At 37.6% G+C, this 23,509-nt stretch overlaps 4 protein-coding genes across 8 annotated transcripts in view; 3 read left to right on the top strand and 1 right to left on the bottom strand.

Annotated features, from left to right (window-relative positions):
* Positions 1–6,648: 6,648 nt before the first annotated feature.
* On the top strand, positions 6,649–9,390 carry LOC131674110 (methyltransferase-like protein 25B). 3 transcript variants are annotated; one of them, XM_058952625.1, is made up of 8 exons: positions 6,649–6,840; positions 7,007–7,116; positions 7,179–7,413; positions 7,476–7,567; positions 7,990–8,289; positions 8,608–8,758; positions 8,844–8,953; positions 9,023–9,390. In XM_058952625.1, exons 1-8 carry the CDS (start codon positions 6,709–6,711, stop codon positions 9,300–9,302), a joined length of 1,410 nt encoding a protein of 469 aa, XP_058808608.1. In that variant the 5' UTR covers positions 6,649–6,708; the 3' UTR covers positions 9,303–9,390. The 3 variants fall into 3 exon arrangements, with proteins under 3 accessions (XP_058808608.1, XP_058808606.1, XP_058808607.1); XM_058952623.1 differs by having other exon boundaries at positions 7,476–7,624; positions 9,023–9,386; XM_058952624.1 differs by having other exon boundaries at positions 7,476–7,624; positions 7,990–8,280; positions 9,023–9,383.
* Positions 9,391–10,012: 622 nt separating this feature from the next.
* Positions 10,013–13,116, top strand: LOC131674112 (ras-related protein Rab-2). Its single transcript, XM_058952629.1, has 4 exons — positions 10,013–10,331; positions 10,806–10,945; positions 11,017–11,373; positions 11,451–13,116. The coding sequence occupies exons 1-4, from the start codon at positions 10,286–10,288 to the stop codon at positions 11,550–11,552; spliced, it is 645 nt and encodes a 214-aa protein (XP_058808612.1). The 5' UTR covers positions 10,013–10,285; the 3' UTR covers positions 11,553–13,116.
* A 196-nt stretch (positions 13,117–13,312) lies between these two features.
* On the top strand, positions 13,313–17,227 carry LOC131674111 (sorting nexin-6). 3 transcript variants are annotated; one of them, XM_058952627.1, is made up of 11 exons: positions 13,313–14,098; positions 14,241–14,291; positions 14,364–14,585; positions 14,663–14,784; positions 14,858–14,994; positions 15,186–15,493; positions 15,566–15,748; positions 15,926–15,943; positions 16,304–16,367; positions 16,434–16,519; positions 16,592–17,226. In XM_058952627.1, the coding sequence occupies exons 1-11, from the start codon at positions 14,093–14,095 to the stop codon at positions 16,640–16,642; spliced, it is 1,248 nt and encodes a 415-aa protein (XP_058808610.1). In that variant the 5' UTR covers positions 13,313–14,092; the 3' UTR covers positions 16,643–17,226. The 3 variants fall into 3 exon arrangements, with proteins under 3 accessions (XP_058808610.1, XP_058808609.1, XP_058808611.1); XM_058952626.1 differs by lacking the exon at positions 13,313–14,098 and having other exon boundaries at positions 14,111–14,291; positions 16,592–17,227; XM_058952628.1 differs by lacking the exons at positions 13,313–14,098; positions 15,926–15,943 and having other exon boundaries at positions 14,111–14,291; positions 16,592–17,191.
* Positions 17,228–17,784: 557 nt separating this feature from the next.
* LOC131674109 (zwei Ig domain protein zig-8-like) overlaps positions 17,785–23,509 on the bottom strand; it is a 43,490-nt gene continuing 37,765 nt past the window's right edge. Inside the window, exon 6 of the mRNA XM_058952621.1 lies at positions 17,785–22,823. Coding sequence (XP_058808604.1) covers positions 22,711–22,823 — 113 coding nt within the window. The 3' untranslated portion in view covers positions 17,785–22,710. The remainder of the gene's footprint in view (positions 22,824–23,509) is intronic.

Raw genomic sequence — 23,509 nt, 5'->3', positions numbered from 1 at the left:
AAATGACGGATTCGCACGGTCGGAATGACGGACTCGTAAATATCCTCGGCGCGAGAACTTTCACCGCCACCCCCGCGCCCTCGCGCGTCGCCTCGATTACACACCGATCGGGATTCAATGATCATCCTTTTCCCATCTGCCTGCCGCGGCTGCTGATCCGGAACGTGACCTTGCTGAAAAGTTCGCTTTCATTCCCCGCCGTTTCTCTATTTCGCGTGTCGCTGGCTGCCTCGTGCATGCGCGCGGCTTTCACGCAAGAGCGGTTCGAAGGTGAATTGGCAATTCGTGACTTGGAGGATGCATCGCTATAATTGATGATATATGTCGGCTATTCATTGATATTTTTCGCGTCTTTCTTTTATCGGATTGCTCGGCCCGCGGCCAATTATTACGCGGACAATCGCGTTGGATCGACGCTTCGCAGCGATGAATTAACGTTCGGGTCCCTCGTTCGCCGATAACGTACGGCGGCAGCGCCGAAGAGCGCATCCAACCTCGCGTAACGCGTGAACGTCGATCGGATCGGACCCGCAGGGTCGGGCGGTCGGCTCGCGCGCGATGCAGTGCACCTGACGCGCGTTCGGATTCGGGACGATCGGCGAGCACTCTCGAATGGAATTCCGCTCGGCAGATCGGACGCCGGCGAAATGTCGAGCGAAGCGCATATCCGCGAGGCTCTCGGCGAGCGCGTCCAGCACTTACTTGGGAGCCGCGGCAGAGCAGCTCGGCGTTTCTCGCGCGCTCGTCCTACTTGGCCGCAAAAACTTTCACTTGCAGCGGGCTCGAAGCGGCCGCGCTGACGACCCGATGTATATCGATATACGTGCATACATGCACGCGCATGCATGCCTGTTCTCTCTCGGGCGCTTTTTATGTGCATTTGGGAAAACGATGCATTGTGCGGCGATAAAGAGGGATGGTTAATTACGTATGGCTACCATGGTACGACGGATTAGAATGATCGAGGTCGATATCGTAGGTCGTTTGGTAAATCATCGCGCTAAATCTGCTTTTTTTTTTTTTTTTCGCGAAGAGACGCTTCGGAAAGATTCTCCTTATTAATGGGCGGAGAAGGTTCTCGGTCGGCGCGAGAAAGTTTTCACCGTTTGTGCGCGCGATGCTTGGCTGCATTTTGTGATCCTCATTGCGGCATATTGACGCGAGAGATCGCGGAAAACGCTTAGACGATCAAAAGTTGTAAACAGAACCATCATTTGCGCAGACATGAGAATGCAGCCATTGTGGCAAGTGGGAAAAGCGCGATAAAGCAAAGATAACTGTGCTCTCTTCAAACATACGTATAGTACTGCACGTGTATTCCGTAGATATTTCTAAATAATTATATCGTTGCATACGTTCTCGTAAATTGACGTATACCTGTTTTAATCCGACACACAAAAAGTTATAACTAAGTGACGTACATCATTGAGATACAGATATTTGTTGATCCGATTTATTTTGCCACGCAAATCAAGTTTTTCGTCGATGTAGGTTACAGTTCAATGACTGATATACCTCTCATAATCTAGCAAAGATGCTATATGTCGAAAGTAGATTACACTCGTTCAGTATCAATAAGTAAGTTTCATAAGAGTACATTTTCTAACAGCAAAAATCAACTAGGCTGATCGCCGTACTTTTACGGGCTGTAAACGCGGAATTACATAGCTCACAAAACTTAATTGAACCTTACAGCGACACGCGCAATTTTCATTGGAAAACTCTGCGCGCAAACGTGCATTATAAAATTCAAATAAAACTCGCTCCTCGTCAAAAAATTCACTTTGTGAAAGTTTCTCACTCACTCGAGAGAAATTAAAATTACAAAGAAGAAATAATGTACGTGGAATGAAGTAAAAAAAAAGATCCACGTTTCGTTGGTCTTTTAAGGCGTGTCGCTGCTGATTCGTTTTTTTTTTCGCGCGCACCGTTAGATGACTTTTTTTCGTAGAGAGGCAGGCCAGTTCGGTGACCGAGTTGATTGGCATCGATTCGTAAAAAGAAGAAAAATGCACACACGCGCGCGCGCGCGCGAGGAAGAAAGAGAAAAATACAGGTCGATCGCGAAAAAAGGATTGCATAAATTACGCCGCCAGAGGTATCGGTCGCCGCGGCACTTTTGCGGCGCGCGGAAAATCGTAAATAAGAAACCAAAGCGAGCGTGTGAAGGAAAAAGCTAAAAAAGAAAAAAAAAAAAAACAGCCGTAGCGCTTAAGCGCGATTATGAAAATTACGCAAGGCTCGCGGCAGGGGAGATTTCTTCATTTTCCAGAGCAGCGTAAGTCATTAAGAGCGCCAGGTTTCTTGTGCAAACAATGCGTGCGTGGAGCCATTTTTTTTACTCTTTCCGTGAATATAGGTTAATAATCGGCAGGTGAGTTATTAACGTGTCCTCTCTCCCCTCCGACGAGCACTCACCTTTAGAGCCAAGGGAGCGTGAAAGTTTTTTTTTTTTTTTCTTTTCCTTTTTTGTTCCAGACTTCGACGCTGAAATTGTACGTTACGGTCTCGCCTTTACGCGCGTACGAAACGCGATTTTTCCAACGCGTAATTTATGTAATCCCTGCTCGTAGTCCGCGCGTCTACCCGAGTGTTTATTATACCGTACGGGAAATGGGAAATGCAGGCGCGACGCGCGCGCGATTGGCTTTCAGATAGACGTACGGACGCTCCAAGTGATTTATTTTATTGTTCTGTCGCGCGACGGACTGACATATTTTTTCGTTTTGCGAATGCAGATTGCGTCCTGCTGATTTTGCCTTTCGGAGATGCGCCGATTTCTTCTTCTCGTTCTTCGTCGCATAACAAGTGCGAGACGCGATGATAATAGCGAAAAGAGTGAAAGTTGCCGCGCGCAGAGACCTTCTGCCCCGCAACTGCGAGATGTGCATTATTCATGTAACTATATCTCTCTTTATTCCTAAATACGCTTGTTCGATCAATCGTTATTTATATAATTTTCATTATTTCCCTCTGGAAGCCCGAGTACACCAGGGCACGCGAATAAATTATGCGCGCGGTTGACGAGTTCAGAACTTTTCATTAAAATATTTGAAAAATGAAACTGGGAGAGAGTAAAGCGGAAGAAAAATTTATTGGCAAAGAGACACTTTATGTAATCTAAACAGTCGACCGGTCGTGGCGAGGATGAAAGTACGCATCGATGCGGATATTAATTTCATAAAAGCCGCTTATGAGCAGCATCTTTTCTGTGCGACGATACTTTCAATTGTGCATCCTTCGGACAGTATCTTGTCTTTTTTGCCATTTTAATTGGGAAAACATCGACTAAGCAAGTTTTAATATGTTGCCCGTTGATAAAAGCTAACTATACCGATGAAAAGCGCTCATCATCGTGCGTCCGTAATTTCAACAACTTTCCACAAAATCAGCCGATAGTATCATGACGTTTATCGGTTCCATCGATTAGAATTACCTCGTTGAATTCACTTTAGGGGACAGATATTAAAGTGTAATTGACAAAAATATCGAAAGGCGACAATTTAAACATCTATTTTTATTCATCTTGCAAGTTTCATAATTTAAATTAAAATTTCGATTAATCATTTTGCACGTGCAGTTTCCAATTTGCCGGCATATTTTTTGTCCGCGTGCTGACAGGTGTCAAATCTTCGATATTTATGTAATAATCAATATTCAAATTTAAATGTGGGCTGAGCGCACACACTTCGTTGCGTCACATTTGACAAATTACATAAGCACTTTTACGCGTCAAATTAGCGAGAAAACTGATGCGTTCGAGCCCGTAACATTACGCTCGCAAGCATTGCAATTTCCTCGACATTTACCTTCAAAACACGAGTACCAATTAAAAGAATGAATTTACATAAGGAGAAGACATTGTTTCTCAACGGGTAACTTTTCATTGGAAGACGATATCACCAAACGGACAATCGCTCGCAAATAAAAAGGTGTCTAGCCACTAGGCTCGCGATTCGCGGCCGTAGCTGCTCGCGAGTGACTCATTTTTATATGCGCGCATCCAAGTTGCGCGAGCGAGCGGGTGCGTTCGCGTGAAAAAAAAAAATTGAGGAGGATGCGCGCAAGTCGGAATGTGAGAGGGGTTGCCTATCTGCGCGAGCACGCGCGTAAGAGTGAAAGTGATAGCCGCGCGCGCGCGAAGAAACCGAGGCCTAAAGTGGGCCGTCGGAATCGCGCGGCGCAACCGTTATTAAAATATAAAACGCGCGTCCGCGGCTGTTCGGCATTTCGCTGGCGGAGAAGGACGCCGCTTCTCTCGGCGCGACGCCGCAGCTCCGCTTATTGGCTCGCGATCGCGCGGCGAACTGCGGACGGACGCCCAGGGAATGTGCGATTCGCGCGATCGAGCTTGGCTGTCGTCGTACTGCCTACGTGCGACACGGCAGCTGACGACCGCGGAAGCCCAGTTGAAATCGCTCTCGAAGAAAACGCCGAAGCCCGAGAGAGTTAAACGCCCACGCGTGGCACTATGTGTCGTCCGAGGAATGAAATACTAGCTCTTCGTGCGCACGTAAGTCGCTTTACAAGACGAAGCGGTTCGATGAAAGCTGTAGCTTCGTTCTGCTCGCTGGCCATCTTTTATACGCAAGTGTCGCTTTGTTATGCAGAAAGTATCGATTTTTTTTTTCATTCCCGGCCAACAACTGGAATTGCGCGCGCTCGCGTTATACGCTTCCAAGATTTTCAATTTTCCGTGCACTCTGTTAGTTAAATTCCAACATCGTACCTTATTTTTTAAATCGTTTAAGTAAAGTTAATGGCTTACCGAGAAACTTGAAATACTTGAATTATTTATAGGATCATAATTTGTGAAAAGCCTTGCGTTGTATGTATAGTTTCTTTCTCAATTCTCATCGACAAGATATCGGTATATAGGCTTTAAACATTTTATTTTACGCGCCATCGCGTCTATAATTTATTTCATATACAAAAACTAAACGAAAGTATTATTAGACTTTATGAGAAAGTTCGAATTCAAAAGTTTATCCAGCTTAGAAAAACCTATTACAAGTACTTCGATTACCACCCAACTTTCATCTTAATCGTTTGAAATGTACGCACAAACACGTTTCTTTTTTGCAAGCGAAGCTCAAAGTATGAGCCCCCCGAAAACCAAACAAGGAATTTTATAAGAATTACGTGAACGTGAAATCCACGACATTCGCAAAATGCCGTCTGCGTGCGTGCCGCGAGACAAACAAGCGTATACCGTCAAGAGGTTTTTATGGTACTATTTGTAAGCAGGAAAATCCTCATGAAACGTGCGGATTTTCGCATAAGATGGATATCGAACATCTTCGCTCCCATATTAAGCGCCTTAGTGAAAGTGCGATAAAGCCGCGCTTTTTTATTCATACTCGCCATTCAGGGAATTCACTTGCAGAAGAGTGAGAGAGAACTTCTCGATGGTCGACATCGTCGCCGCGAGTTCGATCTTGATATAGCACGCACGATATGAGATTTCTATTATGATGGAAACGTAGATATATAACCGACGCACGTGAAAGAGACTCATTTTTTTTTCTTTCATCGTCTCCCCTTTGATTCACGGTTAGTGCCGTGTCATAGGCGCGGTGAAAGTCCTTTTGCCATTTTATTTCCTTTACGATTACCTTGCCAATTTTTTCAGCGCAATCGGCACGCATTGTGCCGACGAGGGGGGGGGGGGCTTTAATTCGACAAAAGGTAATTTCAGCGCGCTATTGCCACCGGCGGCTTAATTAAGTTTTCTAAAATCCGTCACCGGTGCTGCCACGCAAGGTGAATGTTCCTCTCCTTTACCACTGAAGATTATCTGCTTTCACGTGCGTCAAGCACGTCACGTCACTCGACGTGCTGTACGTTATGGCTCGGCTGCTTCTTTATTTTTTTTCTTATTGTTAACGGATGCATTCCTGCAAAAATACGTAAACGTATTTCTCGTTTTAACGCGCGCGCCGTTTCAATAAACAGAAGCTCAACAATAACCATCAATTGGCTGCAACATCTGAAGTATACACAAGTGCTACGTGAAAGCGAGGTGATACGAGAGTAATATTCGTTCGCGACAATTTTCCTGCTGTGTATCGCGCGCATTGGTTATATAGGTATATCGCTTAATTGATTCGTACGAGCTCTACTCGCGTAACGATCACTTCCGTAAAAGAGTCGTGGGCATAATTAGATTTTGTTTGCTCTCGAGAGCCGTTTCCGAGCAACGGACACTAGTCGACGCGGAAGAGTAGTTTCTAAAGCGCATGTGCATGCCTAATCCCCGGCTTCTATGTATTCCAAACGAGTTTTGCATTAGGACTCTGTCGCTGAAAGGTGTTGCGATGCGGCTGTCCCGATCGTAATTCAAGTTTACTCAGCGTACGTGACACCGCAATCAATGGTGTAGTTGAAGAGAGGCTTACTTTTTAATGGTAGCAGATCTTGAGAATATCCGAGAGATTTATAGACGCCTTTCACCTCGCACCGTGTAGTTCAAGTTTCTCGGAAATTACATAATCAGTTTTGCGAAATTATATTCTGTAAACGGACATAACTTCCACTGCGTTTAGTTTCAATTTATTTCGAAGTGCAAAATAGCGATTTATACGATTGATTAGTTTCGAAACGTCCCAAAATCTCCTATCGAGGTTGATTCCCGTGATCAACGAAAGCCCTGCGAATGCGCGCTTCAATTTCGCGGCTATGGTGTGAAAACAGTTGATCAGTCCAAGTATGGCCGCGTTCAAACGTAACACGTGTGCTGCCGCTTGCGCGTGTCATGCTTGCTCCAGAATTTGCTTCGCTATCGATCAGATCTTTTGCACTATGCGTGTCTACGGTTGGATGTTGGATGCTTACGTCGTGGTAAATTTGTTATTCTTTTGGAAGGTTCTTGATTCGCGAAAATCGTGTTTCACCCTTGAACGATCACGATGTATGAATTATCGCGTTGATACATCAGCTGTTGTTAGACTGCTTGCGCCATCTCACGACAAACATCCCAGTCAATTTAAATTTTCGAATGTCACAGGACTTTTTTCAAGAAAATTTGTGGAGTAAATTGCCAAGTAGTTGGCAGGACATTTTGGATGGCGTGATGCCTGAAGAGTTAGGTCAGTGGATCCTCGAAGAATCTGGAAAGTAAGTTGCGATCGGTCGTTAAGTTATAAATGTTCGATAACATCGATTTATACTGATTTTAGCAAGCGTGTTTGGCCACTATCATTGTTGGCACTCAGAGTTCTTATTAATAATATACAGATACCCAGAGATTACAAAAGAGATGCCGCAATTAGATGCTTCTCAAACGTCCGTCAAACTCAAAAAACCAACTCAAAAGAGAACGATCAAGTCTCAGCGAAGGACCAACGATTTGATAATTTATTCAAAAAGCACGTGAAAACAAAGAAGAGATACGAAATCGACGTCATATCCAAGGTAAATACACCGAATCCCGAATTATCAATCTTCTTCAAAAATAAAAAAACAAACGAACGTAGATAGCAGCTGATTGCGCTAGCAAAGCCGGATGCACGTGTGTCGTTGACGTGGGTGCTGGCATGGGTCATTTGGCTCGAGTTTTGGCTTACAGGTACGATCTAAAGGTTACATGCGTCGAACAAAACCCAGCATTACTCGAAGGTGCTAGGTAAGCATTATACGTTTCTCTTTGCATAAGCGCGAAATATGATTCGTTGAAATTAATTTAAACAAATAACTTTGAGTCCCCCCCCATCCATACACACACGCGCGCGCGCGCGAAATTACCGTGCGCAGCGCTTTGATAAATTATAGACATAACATAGTCTATTATATAGCATCTTTTCCCCACTTGCATTTTACGGACGCGGTGCATTTAAAATGTATACTTCTCAAAACATGTACATTGCATATTTACATAAGCTTGTAGACAATTTCCACGGATTATTAAATAATTCTTACATAAGGGTCGATATATTAACATATATTCGGTTCGAAAATAAAAGCTAAAGTTGACAATTTATGTGTTTGTAGAAAATGGGATAAGCAATTGGCCGAATCGTTAGGAAAGTATTTGTCGGACTTTCGCGAAAGAAAGCCACCGCATCAGCTCGCCGTACGAGTAGAAGCGTCGAGTTCAGCGAGACGACAGTTAGCCGAGCAATTGACGCTAAGCTTCGGCGCCGAAGAGTTCGACGGTTTTGGTCTAATTGGTTTGCATCCGTGTGGTGATTTGGCTGCAACCCTTCTGCGATTTTACAGCAACGAGCAGAGCGTCAAATTCATTTGCATCGTTGGTTGCTGTTATATGAAACTGACGCTCAGGTTCGTTACGTAAGCGATTTTTACGATAAAAATGAACGAAATTGTGCAATATAAAGCGCCCTCGGAATTCTCGTGCCATGCCTTTTTTATTACTTTATAATTACAAAATTTTCGTCGTGTGCCTTTATTTACTGCGCGAGAGCTATGATGGAATACATTATCTTTTCTTCCGCGGAGGTTTCGTATGTTGCATCTCGAATCAAATTTTGTCATAAATAGTAACGTCTAACATTAGTCAGATCCGCACATATGATAAGTGAAAGTAAATTAATGATACACGGATATGTTGTAAATTACCTTTTCTCTGTCGTTTCTTCGAATGTATAGCGGAGATGTAGAGAAAGGGTATCCAATGAGTCAACATGTGACAACTAGAGGTGGCAATAATCAATTGTCTTACGCTGCATTAGAGGTTGCGTGTCATGCTTTGGAGAAACATTGTGATAAGTTGAAAACCAACGATTTTTACGACTTGATTGTGCGTATCGTGTAGCTTTCACACGAGTGTTTTGCTACTGTATTTTTAAATGTTTCATTTAATTTTCATAACGTGATAATATCAGGTTCATGCATATCGAGCTGTTCTGGAGTTCTTGCTGGTTGAGAAAAATCCTGCTTTGCGGCGGAGGCAGCTGAAAAATACTAAAGTCAAAGATAATACTGAATTCAAAGAGTTTAGTATTTTTAACATATACATTTGTTATCTGAAAGGATATTGTAATTTAACTTTTGTCATTGGCAGGTACTGTAAAGTTGCTACTGAAGTTTTGGATCCAAAAGATCGACCAACTGATTTGGATTACGAGAGAACTGACGTCAAAGACTTTTTAAAACAGTGGAAGCGAGTTTTAATATTTAGCTCTTTACGATTATTCCTTGCGCCATTGGTTGAAACTCTAGTTTTATTTGATCGATTTTTGTATCTGTCAGAAATGCAATTATCTCCATCTTTAAAAGCGGAATTTGACTCTAGAATTTCACCTCGCAACTTTGTTCTTTCGTCTGTTAAGAAAAAAAAATGAGATATTTTTAATAATCCAATGATAATATTAAAATACAAGACAATTATTTTTCAAGCTTTATTATAAATTTTTGAATAAATTATAAATTATAGAAAAAGAATTTACTAATTTTCATATTTTTCCTAATGGAAAATTTTGTAATGATAATTGAAATGATTTTTTTTCTTATAACGGAGTATGCGTAATTATTTATAATAAACAATGCACTATAGTTATACCATATTTGTAGAATAAAAGTAGATAAAAGAAAATAGTTTTATTGCATTAACATCAGTCAAATTACTTCTAAAAGAATAAAATATTAAAGTATCATAATTTCTCATTTTTAAATTCCATTACTTTTCCTACCGTTGATGTCAAAATGTTAGTAATTCAACTAATAATTATAAAATGTCATGCATCAGAATGGCACAAAATATGAACATAGAAATATAGTTTTTAATATTTATATTATATTTTTATGTCTTTCACTTTGTTACTTAGTACATCTGAAATTATTGCATTATTGAGAGTTAATAAGTTAATATTAATAATAGTTACATAGCTTAGATAACTTTTTAATATTAATAAATAGTATTGTTATTTGAAAAGTTAGCGCGTAATCGCCATATTACGGTCACTCAATAGCACGTAAACCATACCGAGTTTAGCCGGACTTTTCCGAAGGCATCGAGCATCTGTTCTCAACTGCTAGGTGGCTGGTTTTTTTGATGACGTCATTAGAACAACCAAGCAGAAGGCGATAAGACCGTCAAAAAAGCGAAACACACAAGCACGAGTGAGAGAGAGAGAGAGAGAGAGAGAGAGAGAGAGAGAGAGAGAGAGAGAGAGAGAGAGAAGAGAAGCAAGCAAAAGCAAAGCAGAGTGCTGCCCCTCCATCAACACAGATACACAGAGAACACCAATTGCCTTGACCACGCCAGATTGAAAAAAAAACGAAAGCATCCTGATCTCCGATTTCTTGTCTACGTTTGATCGTCAACATGTCGTACGCCTACCTCTTCAAGTACATCATCATTGGTGACACGGGTGAGTCCTCCATAACTCTAATCAACAAAACTACGATTCGCTCGTTTCCCCTTCATACTCCACTACGCTCATGTCTCTTCATACTCGTCTTGATAGCTTCTATTGTTTTCGTCTTGTTTTTTCTTAGGCTTTGCATCATTTATTGCGCGTTTGTTAGACCTTTTTCTTGCTCTCGCAACAAGATGATTTCTTTTTTCGTGGCCACTCTGGGGATGTTATACTTTATCAGTTCTCTCTTGCTTCCTCCTACTTACTTTTGCAAGATAAAATGGTATTTAAATTAACCTGTATATTTAATTAGCTGAAATGAAATCCCTGGAAAAGACATGTTAAATCCTATTTTTAATAAAATTTCGGAGTTTCCTATCCAAATAACACGGTGATACTATATCTATATTGATTTTTCTTTGTTTATATTTACCGTGTGCCTCTCGTTCTGCTGCGTAGCACTGACGAATGTTTTCCATTTTGCAGGCGTCGGAAAATCTTGTCTCCTACTACAGTTTACAGATAAAAGATTTCAACCTGTGCACGATCTCACCATTGGAGTTGAGTTTGGTGCTCGTATGATCACTATCGATAGCAAACAAATCAAGCTTCAGATTTGGGATACAGTAATTAATACTTCTTTGTCTTATTATTAGTCATTTTCATGCTTCATACAACAATGGCTTTTTTCTAATAGGCTGGTCAAGAAGCATTCCGTTCAATCACTAGATCTTACTATCGTGGTGCTGCAGGAGCCCTATTAGTTTATGACATTACTCGCAGAGAAACTTTTAATCACTTGACAACGTGGTTGGAAGATGCAAGACAACACTCAAATTCCAACATGGTTATTATGCTAATTGGCAACAAAAGTGATCTGGATGCTCGAAGAGAAGTTAAAAGAGAGGAAGGGGAAGCTTTTGCCAGAGAGCATGGACTTGTTTTCATGGAAACCAGTGCAAAGACTGCTGCGAACGTAGAAGAAGCTTTTATCAATACTGCTAAAGAAATTTATGAGAAGATTCAGGAAGGTGTATTTGATATAAATAATGAGGTATGTTCAGTTTCTTTTTTATTTGCATACATAGTCATCAATTTATTGTTTGTAATCTTATCTTTTCAAATTTTCAGGCCAATGGTATCAAGATTGGGCCATCTCACTCACCGACAAGTCCAGGAGGTATAGCTGGAGCAGGAGGTCAAGGTAGTTTACAAGGCGGTGGCTGCTGCTAGGGGCTTGGGTTGAAATGTCCACAACTGAATCCCTCTACGATCTGAACTGATTATCTCATTCCTGCTCTTTGTTTTTCACAGGGAAGCGCCTATATTGTTAACTTGATTTGTCCGTCGTGTTTGAGATAATGAGTGATACATAGGCAATGAACTTATATTATTTAGTAGAGGAAACGTTTTTAAGAATAGAACATTATTATGAAACAACTCACTATAGTTACGACGCGGGTAGACACAAATCAAGCTTTATTTTACAGATTTTTGCAATTTGCTTTTCTCTTATTTGTCTTTGTCATTCAAAGAAGCAAGGTATTTGTGAGATAGGTTCAATTGTGTGTGAATTTAATTTAAGTAAATATTTAAAAAGTGTATCGTAATGCGATTCTCACGGCAATGATTAGTTTTGTTTTTATGACGGCTAGATTCGTCGATTGACGGTCTATTCTTTTTTTTTTTTTCAATCGTATTTCGCGGTGTCGTTTAATTTTGAAGCAGGAATGTTAGTTCATGCTCGTTAATCTTACACAAGTTTTATGTATATGTATGTATTATTGCTGTACCAAAATGACTAATATATAAAAAATTTCAATCATTATTACCTCGGAATCAGAAAAAGAAAATTATATGTGCGAGGCGTCGAAAGGAAAAAATTCAGATTGAGCTTATAGTAAATTTTGCTTTTATGCCAATTTTACATTTTTAAATACGTGAAATTTCTTTTGATGGGTTATATAAGTTCAATTGCTTTCGGTGCCTTGTCAGCGCGATGATAAACAATGTGCAAAGAACTAAGTTTCAAGAATTACGGTGATCGTCTTTGGTTACCTAGATGTCAATTGGTCGTGACGATTTATTTTAGGTGGGTTATTTTAAGTGGATACTACGTTTATCAGTGTCAAACAAACAAACAAAAAATGAAATTTACAGCTGTTGCACGTTATTTTGCATACACAAATTGTAACATATTGTTAAGTACTTGATGCTACTTGGCATATCTTTAAATGACATTTCATGGACAAAGAATCTTCTACGATGATGTTTGTTTTTTATTGACTCCATAGTTATGTAGTATAAAAAACTAATCTATTCATTTTCTCTTGCTGTAATAAAAAATCACTAGTCAGGCGAAATATTATTCACTTGAAATTCGTGAAGATCCAATGCAGAAGAAAAAATTATGACATGTATACTTAAGTAATTACGATAATAAACATATTGCATATATAATAAATCAAGAAAATCGAGTGAACAAAAAAGATTTTCTTACGAGGTTCTTTTTATTATTTAGCTTCTGTAAAACAAAACGACAAGTAATTATATACTTTTTGGTACATAAAAGGATAAAAAATGTATGAAGATCATGCCAGTAGAGTTTAAAAGTGTTTCATATATTTGTACATCTAATACGGTATTATCTTAAATTGTTACATATAAATTGCTTTATAAATACGAAAATATACCAAGCATGGCTTCTTGGATAAAATCTTCATCATGCTAATATTCGAAAATTAATTTATTACGACATTTATCTGTCAAACTTTCAGTCCTACATATAATATAGAGTAAATAAAAAATCTTATTCAAATCGCAGTAACACACTGTTTTCATTGGTACAAAGCAAACCTATATTTTTTCAAATGATGGTTGAATCATTTAGAAGATGAGAATGACACTTTATATAATATAATTTTACAAATACATAAATCTACGTAACATGTAAATTATATATATCTAAGGTTTTTGAACAAGAAGCCAATAATTTATTTGTTACACAGAAATGTGATTGGTCAGTCACGATACAACTATTCAAACGAAGCAATATTGGTTCGTATCTATGATTTGATTTCCTCTTGCGTTTGTAAAAATTTCCGCACGATATTAATGATGACTGCGTTGCTTTCATCATATAATCGTGAATAGCATTGCACATGATTCATAACGCGAGTGCACTTACAATTAGAATACCGTTGAATTTGTATTTGCAAAATAGATGCTGTTTACTTGCAACTTTTTAACGAATTAGTTTATCTTGGTTGCAAGTAAATACTTGGATTAATTAAGTAACTGCTGCGAGCGGAACACAGATAGCGCGTAAAAATAAACCACAGTGGAGCCGAATGATAAAAAGAACCAGTCAACTCATACATTAGTAAGAATCAGCGCGGCGTACGAAAGTAAGATCCGTATCATTATTCCAGCAGTCAAAGCGCGTAGTGCTTGTTAAGTGGTTTTTTCAGCAGCGAGAGTGCGACTGAGCGAGAGAGTGTTTGTTCAATTACGTATAGAAGCTCGCAAGTAGATATCTGCCAGGGAGATATAGCATTTTATACAAGCATATTTTGACGAAGCACAAAGCAGCGAATGCCGACGACGACGGGGCGGAGAGGGTGAAGGAAATTGAGGTTAGGAGATAGTAGTGGACGCACTAGTCGCAGAAGTAGCAAGTCTGAGTGTGACTGTGACGGTAGAGGAAAACATCCTCTATTCCGTCGGCTATTTTGACGTTTGCGGGCAGAGGAGGAGAGACGCTGCTCGACGCCATGATGGTAGGTGGAACCTGTTATCAATGTTATATGCCAGCATTTTGGCAGGCGGCCGGTCGTTTTCGTGTGGCCGGGGAAATCCCTTTAATGAGTTGTCTCTGCAGTAAGTTCGTTAGGCTGGGTTTAATACGACAAAATGTTGCAGGATGGAATATGCGACAGTACCGAGATTATCAACAATGTTCCAACTAAAAAGGTACTTATATTTTCTATGAAAGTATGACGTGTCAAAATGTATGTTGTTGATTTAATTTTTTTATCTTTTCAGACAATCTCAAATGAATCCTCAGTCGATCAACCCAATTGTAAAGCGTTGTTGATTGATATCTCGGATGCACTTAGTGAAAAGGACAAAGTTAAGTTCACTGTGCACACTAAGACTACTCTGCCAGAATTTCAGAAGTCTGAGTTCTTTGTTGTTAGGCAGCATGAAGAGTTTGTCTGGTTACATGATAGGTTTGAAGAGAACGAGGAGTATGCTGGTTACATTGTGTGTATTTGTGCTTTAATTTACAGTGTTTTGGAGTGAAGTGCTTACTATTTTTTTTCTGTGTTATATGTTTAAAGATTCCACCCTGTCCTCCAAGGCCTGACTTTGATGCATCCAGGGAAAAGTTGCAAAAGCTTGGTGAAGGTGAAGGTAGCATGACTCGAGAGGAGTTTATGAAGATGAAACAAGAATTGGAAGCGTAAGTTATGAGATCTTTTTTCTGTGTTATTGAGTATTTGAGAGTGTGAGTTATTTATAAGAATAACTTTTAGGGAGTATTTGGCTACATTTAAGAAAACTGTTGCCATGCACGAAATGTTTTTAACTCGCCTTGCTCACCATCCAGTGTTCCAAAATGACCATAATCTTAGAGTTTTTTTAGAATATGACCAAGATCTTTGTGTAAGAGGTTAGTAACACTACTTTGTAATATAACAAAACAATTTACATGATTTATGTATACTTATGCAAGTTATAATAATCATTAACTGTCTAATAACAAAAATTATACAGCACTTTTCATTTGTACTTAGTTTTATCATATAAATTATTTATTTCTTTATACTTTAATTGAATAAATATAATTATATTTTTCTTTAGGAAAAAATAAAATGGAAATGTTTGGTGGATTGATGAAATCGTTTTCAAAAACGAAAGATGAATATTATTTGTCAGCCACTGTGAAAGATGTTAATGATTTCTTTGATCAAGAAATGACATTTCTTACACAATATCACCAAAACTTAAAAGAAGCTACAAGTCGTGCTGATCGTCAAACAGCTAAGCATAAAGATATGGCGGATTCTTATATAAAAATTTCTACTAATATTTTACAATTAGCTACTACAGATGATGGAAAACTCGAAAAATTTTTAACGAAAATAGCCGAGACATTTGAAAAACTTCGGGTACGTATGTAACCAAGAGTACCACATACATTTTTATATCTGGTTTATTGGAAAAAATTACAATCATTTTAGAAAGTCGAAGGTCGCGTTGCGTGTGATGAAGATTTAAAGTTATCTGATACTCTGCGGTATTACATGAGGGATACCGCAGCTGGCAAAAGGCTATTGATCCGGAGGCTGAAAGCGTTACACGCTTACGAAACTGCGAATAGAGCTTTGGAAAAAGCACGTGCCAAAAATAAAGATGTACATGCTGTAAGTGTCATTTTATAATTATTGGTGACTGAAAATCCAAAACTTTAATTATATAGTTATATTTAGCATCTGTAAATAACAATTAAATTATTGACGCTTTTCACTTATAACATTTAACTTTTTATTAAAAAACGTCATTGTCGTAAATAACTAATTCCATTTTTCTTGCTCCTAAAGGCACTGGAGGTTGCAGAGGTGTGTTCTTGTTTTTATATGGAATAAATATAGCATTTTTGTAAATGTGTGGAAAGAATTATGTTTAGTTTTTTTTCTTTTTGAGAATTTTATAAGTATCACAAATTTGAATGTGAACAATATTTGTTATAGAATGCGTACAATTTATAATTATATTATTTTTATTTTTTATTGTTATATGATTAGAAACATTTCACTATATTTTCAAACAGCATGCATTACCTGATATATTATGCATGAATAGTTCTTATTTAAAATAAAAATTTTGCTTCTCGAATGTCTGTGGGAGTATGAAGTTTTTTATCTGAAAATAAATTTATTGCTTCATTTTAATTTTTGTTAATGTTTCATTATTCGTAGGCGGAGCAAGCTCAGACCGAAGCATGTACAAAGTTCGAGCAAATGTCGGAAAAAGGAAAAGAAGGTAATTTAATGAATATGAGGATTGGCATACTTTAAGGACTCAATAACAATTATTTTAATGTTTAAGAACTAAATGATTTCAAAACGAGGCGAGTTGCTGCCTTTAAAAAGAATCTCATTGACCTAACGGAATTTGAAGTAAAACATGCGAAGGTGTGTTCCAAGTTTTTATTGCTTAAAAATACGCGACAAATATGATTTATTAAAAATTGATCATCATTTTAGGCGCACGCAGATATGCTCAAAAAATGTTTAGTAATCCTCCAAAGCGAGTGATTCGAAGAAAGTAATTAACTAACCATAAAGACTACGCTATAAGTGGACAGAATAAATGGATATAATGATGTATTTAAAAGATTAAGATATTATATTGTAAAATATTATATTTTTTGTTATTCTAAGCCGCATTAGCGCGCCAAATAAAAGGTTAAGCATTGAGACAAGTAAATTTACGTATGCCGAATGATTAATAATAAGGGGTGAATGTATTTTTCTATATTTTTTTCAAGCTATATAAATCATAGGAAAATAGCTTTTTGATTAACTTTTTCATACAAAATGTGATTGATAATATTGGCATTGATAAAACAATTGTCATCTTCAAGTAAAAATACGCGCATGACATTTAGATCGTCTTCTTATATATGTAAAGTCAAAATGTTTTTCTCATCTGTTATGTTCATTAAATATGGCTCTTTAAATTATTATATAAATCAAAATTTGAATATCATACAATACGTATCGATAATATTGTATACATGATTAATGTTTTCATTAATATGATGTAATAAAAAATGGAAAATCAATTCTGCTTATTTTTACTTAAAAAATTTATAAAATAGTATTTTAGATAATGTATATTCTTATCAATTTGCACGATTCTCGTATCTGGTAAAAAATGAGTAAGAGAATATCAATAATTTAATGATTAATATTCAATTTGATAAATAAAAATATAAATATTCGAAAAATATAAATTATTTTTGTGTTAAGATTCTAAAAATTGCCCTTTAAATTTTTAACTTTATACAATTGAGTGAACGTAATTATGTCAATTGTATGATGATTTGAAACTCATGATTTGACAAAATAAAAAAGTTATGGATATGTGTATACGAATTAGTAAAACACAGGCGCGTGCGCGTATAGATAAATTTCACATTGCATTTTTTAAGGATTTGTTTGTATGTATTACTTGAGGTTTTGTAAATTACTAACAAAATGAAATTGGAAGGATCAAGTAGATTATATTCTCGCATTTATTTTTATTGAATGAAGTTCAATCGACATCATTCCCTCTTATAATAGACGATTTTATATATATATATATATATATATATATATAAATATATAAATATCTAGAGAGAAATTGCCGAATCGGATATTTTTCGACAATTCACTTTTTGAAGTTCCGCCACACAATTACATTATTCGATCGTAATATTAACAAATTCTATGGAGATGATAACATGCGTAATGTCGGCAAAGAATAGTGCGAGCAGCAGTGCATATATAATCCATTTACAGTCGTAAACTGCTGCTTGCAGAATCTTTTTACAGCGATGACACTCGCAATTGGCATATGCGTTCATATTTTAGGTTGATAGAAAAGTCGTCTTTCAAAAATAAAAAAGATCTGATTAATGCACGCACGTAACACTTTCATGCTCGGTATAACAAAACGATCATATTAAGACCCTGCAGGCATAGACTTTACTGTCACTCTTCTCTTTCACTCACTCTCGCAAAAGCAATCTTGCTCTTGTTGCGCGTTCGTCGGTTTACCTGTCAGCTGGGGTTTTTTTGTTCTTTTTGATCGAGGTGCATGAAATTTTTCGTTTAGTCTATCGAAAGAAAGCAGTCGTTTCGGTGTAACGAGCCGCAGCGCGCATGACCGAGTTTTTCTCGGCCTGAATTACAGGTGAACTCTGTTACCTTCATTGTGAGCGTGAAGCGAAATTGACGAACAAAAAAGCAAAGATTAACTGGCCGATTTACCGGGGTGTAAAAGAAGCTTTTTGAATTATGCAAGCTTTGAGTGCTTCTTTAGTCTATATAACGTTGTGATTCAAATAATATTGAGACAAGCGCCTTATTTTTTTGCTCGAGAATAATTTTGACGAGTATTACATTTTTTTTTGCTACAAATTTTTAATGAAGGATAACTGCGTCTTTTGAACGTTTTTTATATCTGGAATTATTAGTTTTTTCAATTAATTTTCTTCGTTATCTGACAATTCGATGTCAGTATCAGACGCCTTAATTACGTTATAATTTCATTCTGGAAGAGTAACACTCACGCGTAATTAAATTTTGCAAAAATTACGAAATTCGTTATTACAAAATACATATTTAATAAAATTATTAACGAAAAAAAAAAAGTTTTTCAACAAAACTAACCGTGTCGGTTTGAACGAGCCTACAAATGCAACTAGATATATGTATTTCCAGCTAAAGCATTTCCAGTGAAGAAAAAGTTTGTTTTTTTTTCTTTTTACAAATCGCGCAAGCACAGGCATAAAGGCATAAAGCAAAAGGCTCTCGCGGGGCACAGTCGCGCGCAATCATTGTTGGGGATTGAAAGCGAGTATATAACGTTATGACATGAAAACTGCGAGCGTAAATAAAAGTCAATCCGAACAAGAGAATCCGTCGGCGGGAGGGGAAAAAAGCAAGTGACGCGGCGTGGAACAAAAAAGTAGAGTCCTCTTTAGAGGGGGCGGCAGCCATCGTTCCGTAATCAATGGCTTTATAGAAAAACAAAAGCCGCTCTGCTCGCTCGCGTGTAATGAATTCAACTCACGGGAGCTCTCATTATTCTCTTCGCACTCGCTATTTATAATACATGGATTTGTTTTTCCGCGTTTGACCTATACTTCCTTTCTTATTGGACTTCCTTCCGTGCTGAATATTTCTCCCTCGCGACGTAGCCGTGGAGATGCGATTGAAGAGTTCCCATTTTTCTCGGGGGCTTTTTTTCTTAAACACTTGATGATTTCTTGTATAAGTGTTTTCTGTGATATACGAATTCATTGCATTTATTATCGTTATTAAAAAAAAAGTGTAATTAGCGCAGTCTTTGCAGTTCAATCGACTATGAAAAGAAATCGAATTGAGTTCGCGGCAAAATAGAGAAACCCGCATACACCTCTAAAAGAAAGGTATCTTTCGCATTAACGGCTCGTAATGGCGGACAAGTTGTTTTATTTTTAAGCTCCATTATTTTCAAACTCAACGACTCGATCTATACTTGGATGAAAAAGGGTGCTTTCATGTAAGACCGCGTCGGGCAAGAAACAAGCTTGTATACAAGTCGTTGAAACCAATCTAAAGTTTACACAACGGGAAAATTCTCGCGACTTGCGTCGAGTTTAGTGTTCGCGCTCTCACTTTTGTCTCACGCGCGACCTAATAATACAAATTTCATTACAACTTGGCGTCAGCCGGTGTGTCGAAAAACGAAATCGAAGAGTTTGCTTTCGGGGAGTCGAAACAAGTACGCGCGAGAAACTATTATCGAATTAACACGGCGACAGCGGACTTGACTTTTTATTTCCTTTTTCCTTTTTTGGGAAACAATCGGGTTAGCAAAAAGTTAAAGTCCGACGTTATTTCGGCGTGTAGCATAGCCCTGAAAGTTGGCGCGCTCGTATATGTACATTTTGCAGAGCGAGCGAGCTGCTGGCGCTGCTACGCACTAAAACGATCCCTAATTACCGTTGGAGCCACTCGCGGAAAGTAATTTACGTTATGCGCTTTTAGCAGGCGTAATAACGTCGTTGCCGGCCTTTGCAAGCTTTACGATGCAACGTTGCCACGAAACTCTCGTTTTTCTTGCCAGTCCTGGCTAGCAAGTTTCGGCTATATTTTTATTCGGAATGACGGGGTTAAGAGAGTGATTTGTTTTCAAATTTATGAGTCTTTTTTTTTTGCCACTGACGCGCTGATGAAGATTACTTTGACGACTTTTTCTGCGGAATTTATAGACGGGCGTTCGGGTCGAAAGAAAGTGTAGAGTTGTTTCCACGTAATCACGTTTCCTTTCTTTTCTTTTATTGCATTTCGCTTTTCGTTAGTCGCACTATCTTGTTTATGCATTGAACATTTCATACTAAAATCATCATTTTATAGGTCGTGGAATCTCAAATATACAATTTCATCCGTTGTAACACTGATTAAAGTTTTCATATATTTTAGAAAAAAGTCTGTGTAGTTATTTGACACCATATTTTACAAAGCACAAGCGAAACAGTTATTCTATTCAGACATTAAATTTTATAATTTTTCAATAAAAATTTATCACATCTGTAATAAACTTTTCAAGAATCCCTCGAATATAAAAAGCAGTCTTTTGCTGCTGAAGTTTTCTAAGTTTTAAGTCAGACACTTGAGTCATTCTACTAGGAAATATTTTATGTATATAATATACGCACATGTAGGCACATTATTAAACTTAATTGACAATAAAGTTTTCAAATACATATAAAATCGTATACGCAGGTATTGATTTTGTTATAAGTATAAAAGAATAAAATTTATGAGCATTATTTTTTTTAAATACATAGACTACATTGCCAATAAGTTTAGTCCGTACTTATAAATGGATTCAATGTACATCTTCACTAATAGTCGAAGATTTTTCAAAATAAAAGTATATAAACATTTAATAATTCTAAACGAAGCATTTTGGGATCACAGAAAAATGGCCTCATAGGAATATTGGTGCAGTCACATAGAATGTTATTTTATATTTACAAGTGATAACTTTTAGAATATTTATATTGATTGTTATATTCAGGTTTGATATTCAAATTTAATGAAGTTTTTAATGCGGTTTAATAGACAGCTTTTCTGGTCAGTTTATCTCATTCGTTTCAAAAGAAACAATCTTTCGTTTTTTCACATTTCACATTAAATACTCTACTTTATATTTTTAGATAGAGGAAGTTCATAATTAGTTATTTACAATTCTTATTATATTTTTTTGCTAAATGCAAAATTATCATTATACTTTCAAAAGGCCTTTGCAGCTATATAATACGATCAAAAGATTGAAATTTTTCTGTTAAAAATTATGAATGAAAATGTTATTTCTAAAACACTTTGAAAGGTATAACAATTGAAGGCTAGCTCAATTTGATAAATAACCTTTGTGAATTGATCATTTTTTTACATATTCGTGTTATTCGTCATATGCGGGATGTTCGATTTTTCTATGAATATTAAACATTCGAAAAAGAGACGTTTGTCAATGTCAATGCAATCCAGGATTTCGATTGCCACCACAAAAATATTCCAAAAAAAGACAAAAGAAGGAAGACAGTACAAAAAAAAAAATATGTATTTTCGGTTTTCCGAATATTCAACTTTTCTGCATGATGATTGAAAAACATATTGATTGATACCCGATGAAACAAAGAAAGATTGAAAGGGGTGTGAATACAATAAAAAATTTTCATTCTCGCGGGGAAAGTGATTGAAAAAAAATACCGAGACACGCGAAGTAGTTTAATAAAAACAAATATTTATTCGTATGTTCTTGTTTTTTGTACAGTGTATGAAATAAAAAATAATGTAGATAGGTTTCGGCAAAAACAGAATTAAATATTCATTTTCCCATTAAAAGGTAAGAAAGGAGAAACGTTGAAAAAGTGATAAAGAGCCTTCATCGAGTTTAGTCGAAAAAATTAGGGGGGCGGGAGGAGGGGTTCGAAAGCGCATTCTCTCGTTGAATTTTCTGGCTTTGTAATCGCATTTTTAATGGGCACACGAAAGTATTGCACGTTAGTATGAAAAGTTAAAAGATCACTCAAACGAAATGTTGTACTGAATGCATCAATGCAAACTGCCAAACTAATCTGTTTTTTTTAGGTAAAAAAAATTCCTTTAGATATAAGCACACGCAGGTACTTAGGTAAATATCATAATAAACATCATACATCATCTAGCATATTTAATAATTATCTATTCTAATACACAGGCGAAGATATTTACACAATCCCATTCACGCGTATACACAGACGCAACATGAGAATTCAGTCGTAATCTGAAATCTGTCGATATCGCGAACTTTTACGGGTGCTCGCACACAATGCGAATAAGTCCTCGTTATTCCGGGATTTCGAAAAATTGAAGTTGCAACGCTGCTGACACGGATATGCGTTGTGACCCACATCCACACCTCACGGCCGAGGAAAAAACACTTGCACCAGCGAGAGAAAAAAGCGTACCTTTGTCTTTTGTTCGTCTAGACTGGTGAATAAAAAAAAGAAAAGAATGGCAATATACAGTAGTTATTATATCGATCAACGAATTGCTTTTCACACACGAGTTTTTCTTTTGGTTTATCGGATTTGGAAGCCCATGGCTAGGAGTGACAGCACTAGAGTTTGCGCGTAGCTGCTTTGATATGAGCTTGCCGTTGATTTGCGACGTGATATCGCTGCCATTTTGTCACCTGTAACATCAAACAGACGAGGAATAATATTACTAACCAATCGTTTCGGACAATCGTGCTTGAAGTAGCGGTGCGCCGTTATCATTTTAACGGACATATAGTGTCGGAGCTTGATGACGGTTCGTTAATATTAAACTGGAATTTCTAATGTGAGTGCTCATTTCATTCAAACGAAACTCCTGCCGTCAATTAATATTCTATCAACTTTGACAATAGAGCGGCGAAAAATATTCAAGGTGCTGTTATCTCTCAGTAAACTTTTGACCCTTATTGAATTAACCAATAGTTACGTGTACAGCGTTGACCGTAAATTTGATCAATATACAGCGACTTGCTCGCTCTGAACAATATTACTTTGCGAACTTTGACAGTGAACGCGATTTGAAACAAGAACGATGCGCAAGTACATCCAAAAAGATGTGAAACTCAGACGCGGAAGTACAATTTTTCGTAAAAAGCTTCGGTACAGCGGACACGGGCTGCGTACAGTGTGTGTGCACAAGGTCTACGTGTTCGGACGTTGATGGAAGCGCGCGCGCGCTCTCTCTTTTTTTTCTTTCGGCTACGCGTGTTTTTTCAATGGGCTCTAGGATTATTCATGGCTGATCGGCGAGGTTTATCGATAGACGACGCGCCGTTTCCGAGGATTACGACTGATGGATTGCTTTGCCCCTTAATCTTTCATC

The sequence above is a fragment of the Phymastichus coffea genome, unplaced genomic scaffold (assembly GCF_024137745.1).
Source record: "Phymastichus coffea isolate CEN01 unplaced genomic scaffold, Cenicafe_Pcof_1.1 PCOF00212, whole genome shotgun sequence".
Taxonomy (NCBI): domain Eukaryota; kingdom Metazoa; phylum Arthropoda; class Insecta; order Hymenoptera; family Eulophidae; genus Phymastichus; species Phymastichus coffea.
The sequence above is the reverse complement of the archived record's forward strand: the minus strand, read 5'-3'. Positions and strand labels throughout refer to the sequence as shown.

Coding starts and splice junctions, on each gene's coding strand:
- LOC131674110 (XM_058952623.1), top strand. CDS start 6,709: ATGGCCGCGTTCAAACGTAACACGTGTGCTGCCGCTTGCGCGTGTCAT. Junction 8,290..8,607: donor CTGACGCTCAGGTTCGTTAC/GTAAGCGATTTT, acceptor TCGAATGTATAG/CGGAGATGTAGAGAAAGGGT. Junction 8,759..8,843: donor ACGATTTTTACGACTTGATT/GTGCGTATCGTG, acceptor TGATAATATCAG/GTTCATGCATATCGAGCTGT.
- LOC131674112 (XM_058952629.1), top strand. CDS start 10,286: ATGTCGTACGCCTACCTCTTCAAGTACATCATCATTGGTGACACGG. Junction 10,332..10,805: donor CATCATCATTGGTGACACGG/GTGAGTCCTCCA, acceptor TCCATTTTGCAG/GCGTCGGAAAATCTTGTCTC. Junction 11,374..11,450: donor TATTTGATATAAATAATGAG/GTATGTTCAGTT, acceptor TCAAATTTTCAG/GCCAATGGTATCAAGATTGG.
- LOC131674111 (XM_058952626.1), top strand. CDS start 14,232: ATGTTGCAGGATGGAATATGCGACAGTACCGAGATTATCAACAATGTT. Junction 14,995..15,185: donor CCAAGATCTTTGTGTAAGAG/GTTAGTAACACT, acceptor ATTTTTCTTTAG/GAAAAAATAAAATGGAAATG. Junction 15,494..15,565: donor AGACATTTGAAAAACTTCGG/GTACGTATGTAA, acceptor CAATCATTTTAG/AAAGTCGAAGGTCGCGTTGC.